The sequence below is a fragment of the Phyllostomus discolor genome, chromosome X (genome assembly GCF_004126475.2).
Source record: "Phyllostomus discolor isolate MPI-MPIP mPhyDis1 chromosome X, mPhyDis1.pri.v3, whole genome shotgun sequence".
NCBI classification, from domain to species: domain Eukaryota; kingdom Metazoa; phylum Chordata; class Mammalia; order Chiroptera; family Phyllostomidae; genus Phyllostomus; species Phyllostomus discolor.
The window spans coordinates 70,690,467-70,698,553 of record NC_050198.1 but is presented as its reverse complement, the minus strand read 5'-3'; the positions used below and the strand labels follow the sequence as shown (position 1 = coordinate 70,698,553).

The 8,087-nt window shown below is 45.3% G+C and overlaps 1 protein-coding gene across 1 annotated transcript; it reads right to left on the bottom strand.

The window, feature by feature from the left end:
- Positions 1-386: 386 nt before the first annotated feature.
- SLC25A5 (solute carrier family 25 member 5) lies at positions 387-3,270 on the bottom strand. The gene is made up of 4 exons (XM_028522558.2): positions 3,041-3,270; positions 1,570-2,056; positions 1,190-1,330; positions 387-810 (listed from the first exon to the last, which is right to left on the bottom strand). Exons 1-4 carry the CDS (start codon positions 3,149-3,151, stop codon positions 653-655), a joined length of 897 nt encoding a protein of 298 aa, XP_028378359.1. The 5' UTR covers positions 3,152-3,270; the 3' UTR covers positions 387-652.
- Positions 3,271-8,087: the final 4,817 nt, after the last annotated feature.

Sequence of the window (8,087 nt, the reverse complement as noted above, 5' to 3'; positions counted from 1 at the left end):
GCCCCCTCTCCAGGCATGTGCCCTGACTGGGAATCCAACCAGCGACCCTTTGGTTTACAGCCCAGGCTCAATCAATCCACTGAGCTATACACCAGCCAGGGCTGACTTTTTAAAAAAGTTTTACTTATTGATTTCAGAGAGAAAAACTGCTGTCCCACCCAACCCATGCTTCCTGTATGTGCTCTGACCAGAGAGATCAAACTCACAACCTTGGTGCATTGAGACAATGCTCCAACCAACTTAACCACCCAGCCAGAGCAAGATTGGTTTTAAAAGCAAGCTCTTTGTGTCTCATGAGATACTGTAGTATTTATTAAACATGAAGCATTTACTCAAAGACAGCACAACACTAAATATATTTTTATAGGCAAATAAACCACAAAAAGTTATATTTCAGATATTTTTTATTTCTTCAAATTTGTTGTTTATCAGGAGTGACTGAAATAAAAAATATAATTGAGTCCCACCATCACCATGGAAATGGCTTTAAGAGAAACCTGGTCAGATGAATATTATTGCTTCCCATTTTCAACCAGTATATAGTTGCCATTGATAAATAGACAGCCAACAAGTCTGTCAAGAATGCTCAAGATATGTTACATAATACAACATGCCTGTTCACGGGGTGGGGGGAAGAAGACTACGAAATAATTTATGTGAACTTCTTGATTTCATCATACAAGACAAGCACAAAAGCACCACCCATGCCTCTGAGAACATTGGACCATGCACCCTTGAAGAAAGCTTTGCCTCCTTCATCACGAGCAATCTTCCTCCAGCAGTCGAGCGTGCCTGTGTACATGATATCAGCTGCAAAGAAGACAGACATGGAGTTCGTGACAAAGTGCTGATGAAAAGTCCTAGGATTTACCAGACTAAACCCAAGCCCCACCTCTGAAGAGCTATTGTCAGCTTTTAAAAATCCAACATCAATACAGTAGCATGGCCAATGCTGAAATATTAATGCCGTCACTAGAGAACAGTAAGCAATATGTAGATTACCAATTGGATTGGACTTAACATCTAATACCTTTTAAGCATCCTTGTTCATACGCATCCAAAGGGTCCGCTCAAAGGCAACTGTGCAGCATACACAATCAACCCCATCTTGCTATCTGAACAGGCTGCTGTCTCATGCCAGGCATTACTAGTTTATGCCCATGTCTTCTTCTGCTTAAGGGAAACTTACTTCCTTTGCGCCCTGACTGCATCATCATGCGGCGACGAACAGTGTCAAATGGGTAAGAAGTCAACCCAGCCACCGCTGTGACAGACTGTGCAATCATCCAGCTGATGAAGATGTGAGTATTCTTGGGATCTGGGAGCATTCCTGAGAATAAGAAAGAGACACTTAAACCACAAAGCAGAGTTTTACCAGCTTGTTTCCCATGTCCCCCAACATCTGATCTGGTCACAAGGGTTGTACTGGATGACCTTAGCTGCCTTTAGCAATTACAAAAAACAAACAAACAAACACCCACATCTCTGGCTCCTGGCAAACTAGGATGGCATAATGATCTCCTACATTGTCTCATAAGAACACAGCTTCTAAGCACAAAGCAAACTTACCCTTTGCAGTGTCATAGATACCGAAGTAGGCAGCTCGGTAGATGATGATACCCTGCACAGACACATTGAAGCCTTGGTACAGGCCCTTGATCCCATCAGATTTGTAGATCTTAACCAGGCAGTCACCAAGGCCTTTGAATTCCCTTTCTGCTCCAGCTTTGCCCACATCGGCTGCTAGACGGGTACGGGCAAAATCAAGAGGATACACAAAACACAAAGAGGTGGCCCCAGCAGCACCACCTGATGCCAGATTTCCTGCAAAGTAGCGCCAAAACTGGGTTCTCTTGTCCACACCACCCAGGAAGATTTGCTTGTATTTATCTTTGAAGGCAAAGTTGAGAGCCTGGGTGGGGAAGTATCTGATGACATTGGCCAGGTTACCACGCCAGAAGGACAGGACTCCCTGCTCCTTGGGGATACGAACCACGCAGTCTATAATACCCTTGTACTGCTTATCTGCGGTGATTTGCTTGCTGGCATGCTGCACCTGACAGACAAGAAGGAGGCCAACAGGGAGAGTTATAACCATGGAGAAGGGAAAAGGGAAGATAATATATTATCTCAATCAATACGACTTAAGGTTAGTCCCTCCCCCCATCTAGTCTTCTGCATCACAAGCTGGGCCCTCCTAACCCTGAGACAGCTGGCACAGGTGGAAGAGGCAAACTGCATCATTAGAGGCTTTAAGCCTCCACCCTTTAGGGTGCAGAGAGGGCATACTCCAGCAGACCGGTGACCTTTAGATCTGAGAGAAAGGTTCAGAGGCATTAACGCGAGTTCCCTGTAGGGCGCGGTCACCTTCGAGACCAGGCCCTACGTCTCAGCTTCCCACAGATGCTTCTCTCCCGCTCCACCCTCCCTCCTCTCCTAGAGGTGACCCGAGGGCCACCATTCCCCTCCGCCCGTCCGAGGGCGCCCCCTAGAGCCAGAGCGTGCGAGCACGCGGCGCAGGCCGGCCGCGGGGACGCGCCGGCGGCTGCGCGGAGGCGGACGCGGCAGACACACGCTATCCGGTACAGGCTTCCGACCCGGCCGGGTTGGAACGCGGCCGCTCTACCGGCCGCGTGGCTTCCCCAAGGCTGTGATATCCTTGCCGCGACCTTGGTGGCTCCGGTAAGCCCAGGTATTCACCGGCTTTCAGGCTTTGCCCTTGACCCGAAGGTCCGGGGTGTCTGCTACCCACTCCGGACTACCCCATCCAAGTTCGCGGCCTCTGGGGTGCCGAGGCCCCGGCCTTCATCACCTCCCTCCACGCCCGACCCCTTCTTTGATCTATAACTTCAGGTCACCAGAGCACTTCCATCAGGTAGCCTTTTCGTCCCTCTCTGTGGCCACTCTGGCCCCCACGCTGCCCTTTCCACTGATCTACCTAAAGAGTTCCCCCTCCAACCCTTGGGTCCCGCTTTCTGCGCGACCCCCTTCCCGTCCCCTCCCCCACTTCCTGGTCGGGCTCCCTGATCCCAGAATGTACCTGCAGCAGCAGCTTGACCCGCTCGATGGGCGCTACCGCTGTTTTGGAGATGGCCGCCGCCACTCCACCTGCCAGGAAGTCCTTGGCAAAGGACACAGCAGCATCTGTCATGTTGAAACGAAACAAGGAGCGAGAGAATGCAGAACCAGGTTCGTAACCGGCTGGGACTCCGGGGCTCTAGGGCGGAGCAAAGCAAATGGCTGATATATATACGCGGAGCCGGCGCTCCAGAGACCGGCGTCAGAGGCGGGTCTTGCGGGCGGTGCTTTGAGCCGCGGGACTGCTGAGTGGTTCGGCGCGGCACGGCGGGGGAGGAGCCGCGGAGTCGGGCTAGGGCGGCCCTCCTCCCCCCGTGGCTGGTCCCCGAGAGCTGACCTGATTGGAAGGAGAGGAGGCTTCAGCAAATAACCAGGATTCGGATGCTTGACCCTGGGAGAGGCTTGGGAGCGGGGAGGGACGCTTAAGGTCACCATGTGCTTGTACAAAACCCTCTGGAGCAGGGCAGGGACAGGAGTGAGGTGTAGAATCTAAGGGAACAGCATAAAAAAAAAGGAAAGAAAAATCCAGTGATCAAGATAAATGATATTTAATGCAACATCTTAAAAATTTCATACAGGCAAACTACAGTCCTCTGGCTGGTCACCTGTTTTAGTAAATAGCTTTAATTGGAGCCCCCAGGCCTGGGATTAAGGTGAGCCAAATGAGGAAGGGTCATGCAAGTGCGGGGGTGGAGATTCTGTCTTTAAACTTTGATATCAAATTTGTTCATGAATCTTTTCATGTTCATGAATCAAATTTTTGCATTACTTTTGAATTCTTAAAGTAGCGCGTTAAAAATCATTTATTTTGATTACCAAGTTATTTGGTGCCTCCTTAAATTTTGTACCAAGGCAACTGCCTCCTCCCTCTAGACCTGGCACTGCCCTGAAGTTTTGCCAGTGAAGCCAGAGGACATTCGGGGGAACAGCAAAGCTGGGATACTGTCCGTGTGCTCCAGTCCCGGGTTTGCAAACACAGTTTAACAAAGATGTTGTTGGGAATTGGCAGAGGAGAGTCCAAAGAACTCCCTTGGGGGTTGGGAAATCCAGCCAGAAGCCAAATTCAGAGTTTTGTACAGGACCAATTAAGAGGCTGTGTGAACCAGGTTGGCCTATGGCTTCCTGGACTCCAGGTAAAGTGCTCTTGGATTGAGTAGATTTCTGAATTCCAGAAAAGTTTAGAGGAATCAATAGAATTAGATTGAGAGCCATTGTGTGAATGGACAAGTGCTTACTGAACCCCTAATGCGTGCACTAGGTAAGCATTTGCCACGCATGTCCTTAAAAATCTACTTATTAGTTTGAATGCACTTTCAGGTTCATAACAGGAGCCAAGAGTTAATCACAAATCGTATATCTAAGTGATCACAACAATGTTTATAAAAGTAAGAATAACTCTTGAAAACGTCAATTGCAGCCAAACTGTAGATGCCCAGCATGCTGAAGACATAGGGGGCATATCCCTCATTTCCTTTCCTCCTGTCTCCCACCTTCTCCAGATGTGCCCACCAAAGGACCTAATTCTAGAGTTCCTCCAAGATTTTCAGGTCCTCTTAAGTATACTTTACAGTTTGTTAGCCCTCCCAGAACTCCAGCAACCCAACGTGAAGAGCACATACCACATGTTAAAGAAGAGCAAGTTTGAATCCAGCTTTGTTGATCTTGGGGGGTATCTTTGACCTGTACTCATGAGAGGCTGCTAGTTTTCTCATTAGTTGATTTTAGTTAGTGATGCATCTAGATACAAAAATAACCTTGCCGTACAGTTTCAGAGGATGATGGAGCATATTCTTTGAAAGTGATAGTCACTCTTCTGCCAGGGCCAGAATTAACAGCTAAAGCAAAAATTTACAGAGTTATTTTATTTAGAGGGAGGTGGTTTTTAGAACACATTTCAAAATAAAATTCAAAACCGTTCTAGTTTGAACACTTGACATTCTGCTTAATGCATTTTATTCAAATGTTAATTACTCTTTGAAATGCAGGCCTATCACTTATCTACCTCTTTTCTACCTCTCAAGGCCACATCTGCTACTCCCTTTGAGCATTAAGTCCCTATTGTATTCTATTCCGGATACCTTTTACAGTTTCAAGCATTTCCACATTTATTGCTCTGTCAGATTTCCATCTCTCCACGAAAAAAAGATGATCAAATAGTTACACAGAGTTTGTGTTTTCTCAGTGTTTGGGTACCTAAGTGTCCTTTTACTGAAGATAAAATACAAGATGAGTCATTTGAAAGCAACTTCATGCCTGGCTTGGTGTTCTTCCAAATCCACCATAAGCTGGAGTTCTCCTAGTTGCCTATGCCAAGTATACTTCAAGGAGTCAGATGTTCTCAAAAGTGTCAAGGTCATGGAAAACAAAAGCTGAGGAACTGTCACAGAGTAAAGGAGACTAAGGAGAATGACAGTTTAAAGCAATGTGTGATACTGGATTGGATCCTGAAGCAGAAAATGGACACTGGTGGTACTGTTGGTACAATTCAAATATCTGCAGATTAGTTAATAGTATCCTACCAGTACTATTCTTAGTTACAGTGGTTATGTAAGATGCAAACATTTGGAGACCCTGACTGAAAGATATATGGAAATTCTTTATACTGGGTTTTGGGGTAACATTTTTTTTCTGTCTGAAGGTTAAGGAAAATTGAAAAGCAAAAAGAAAAAAAAAAGGAAACCAGTAGCAAGATCCCACTAAAATAGACATTAATATTAGTGATAATGATATATGGCTGGTCAATTCATTAAAAATGGATTCTTCCAGTGAGGCATACTGGGGGTTCTGTGTTAGTAACTCCTGTGTTACTGGAAACTGCGTAGACTACAAGTATAATTTAGAAAGAGGAACTAAATCTAAGGCAGTGCCTCATAATTCTCAAGAAAAAACAAGAAAGAGGGTCAGAAATGATACCGAAGCCCCCCCCCCCATTAGTTATCTATGTACCAACACCCAGAATGTGGGTAATAAAGTGAATATAAGATGGTAATACAAGCAAGAAAACAACTTTATAGGTATGGTGCAAACTTGGTAGAATGGGACTTCTGACTGGCATCTGGAAAAGGAAGGGTAAACCTATTCAGGGAAATACCATATAAAAGGAGAGCAGAACAGTAATATATCAAGAGGGTATAACCAGTAATTCATTGGCTGGAGGGTGAAAAGCATTCAGTGAAAATGAAAGGGAGAAATGAAAGTGATTGTAGTTGTGGAAGTATATAAGAGAATAGAAATATAAAAGTTCTGAATAGCACTTCTTAAAACCATCACATAGGGGAGAAATGGTGATCAGAGGCAGAAGGCATCCAATATCTGCTAGAAGTTTCATTACTCTGATGACAACACATTGGATAAATTCTTGATTCTCTTGCTGGTAAGTGTAGTTCTCAGAAGACTGAAGAAGCAGAGAGAGGTAAATGGCTAAACTGGGCTTAATCCTGACAATAAATAAGAAAAATCTGGTTAGCAAAGTAAAAATTACAAAGAATCTTGGGGAAACTGACCATGCTGTTGGGATCCGTTAAACAAAAGAATGCTAGGCATGGTCAGGTAGGTTAACTAGTGTGTGTGTGTGAGAGAGAGAGAAAGAGAAAGAGAGAGAAAGAGAGGTCAAAAGGATCAGAGAAAAGATAGATATGATCTCCTGGCCAAAGGCCTAAAGAGAAAGACAGCTCAAGAGGTCAATAGATTCCAGAGATAAAATTCAGACCTGTACACTTTGGAAAAAGTCCAGTTGAGGTAGGAAATAGTCAGGAAGGAGGAAACTCCGGAGATGCCCCAGGGCTAAGACAAAGGACAACAATACAGGGCAGAGACCCTGTTCTAAGACCGGTGGTTTCCACTCTCTGGAAAAGTGCTGAATCACGGTGAATCATGAATGCATTGAGCAGAAGATGCTACATGACCCCTACTTCATTATAATAGCATTATAATGAGTTAACATTGTGCGACCCCCTTCCCTGGTGGCCAATCAAGGAAAATCATGGGAGACCATATGCACAGTAGCTTTAAAGTAATATAACTACTTGTACATGTGCAATAAACCCCTCTAAAATAGCCCTGGCTGGTGTGGCTCAGTGGTTGAGGGCCAGCCTGCGAATCAAAGGGTCACTGATTCAATTCCCAGTCCAGAGCACATGCCTGGGTTGTGGGCCAGGTCCCCAGTGCAGGGCACATGAGAAGCAACCACACATTGATGTTTCTCTCCCTGTCTTTCTCCCTCCCTTCCCCTCTCTAAAAAAATAAATAAATAAGTAAAAAAGCCCCATCAAAACTAGCCAGGAATATCTGCCCTATAAGAACAGAATCCCTCCAGCACTGGCCAGGAATATCCGCCGTAAAAGAATAGAATTCTTCCAGCCCCTTGGGGTCAGTCTCTGCTCGGAGTTGGCCTGCCCCCATGTTCCATAGAGTGTACTATCCCTTAATAAATGTCTCTCTTTCTGATATAAACTCTCTGTGTGTTTGGTTCAATTCTTTGCCTGCAATCAACAAGAACATGGTTACCTGTGCCCATCTGTGACACAATTAGAAATTAAAAAGGGAGAGATATCTAATAAACTAAAGTGTCCTTACAGATTATTCTCTGATGAGCTCAGATTTTAAAAGCACATAAAAGTATATAGATGAAAGAAGGAGGGCTGGGCTTTCAATGACAAAGACCAAAAGGTATCACAGACCTCTAGGAACTGAGTCAGAACGGCTAAGGCCCAAATAAACCCAGGCTTATAAGACACGAAGGACCCTATAAAGTGCTCTAATACTGTATTTAGTGCAGGATGTTTAAAGATGAGGAGCTAGAGCCTAACGTAGCATTGTGAAAACTGGGGATCTTAGTTGACTGTGAAGTGACAATGCCAAAAACTGCTAATGAGTATGAGGCTGGGACAAGAGGATGGAGGTGAACTGATCAGGGGGGCTTTCTCTGCTGGCCAGCGTATAGAGTTTTGTGCTTATTTTAGGATGCCACGTTTAAGAGGACATTAACAAACTGGAACATTGAAAGAAGG

What these genes read in the sequence shown, in the direction of transcription:
- SLC25A5 (XM_028522558.2), bottom strand. Translation starts at nt 3,151, where the DNA reads ATGACAGATGCTGCTGTGTCCTTTGCCAAGGACTTCCTGGCAGGTGGA. An exon ending in GGGTCAAGCTGCTGCTGCAG is followed by an intron (nt 2,057 to 3,040) that starts GTACATTCTGGG and finishes CTTGTCTGTCAG; the next exon opens with GTGCAGCATGCCAGCAAGCA. An exon ending in GCAGTCAGGGCGCAAAGGAA is followed by an intron (nt 811 to 1,189) that starts GTAAGTTTCCCT and finishes TCTTCTTTGCAG; the next exon opens with CTGATATCATGTACACAGGC.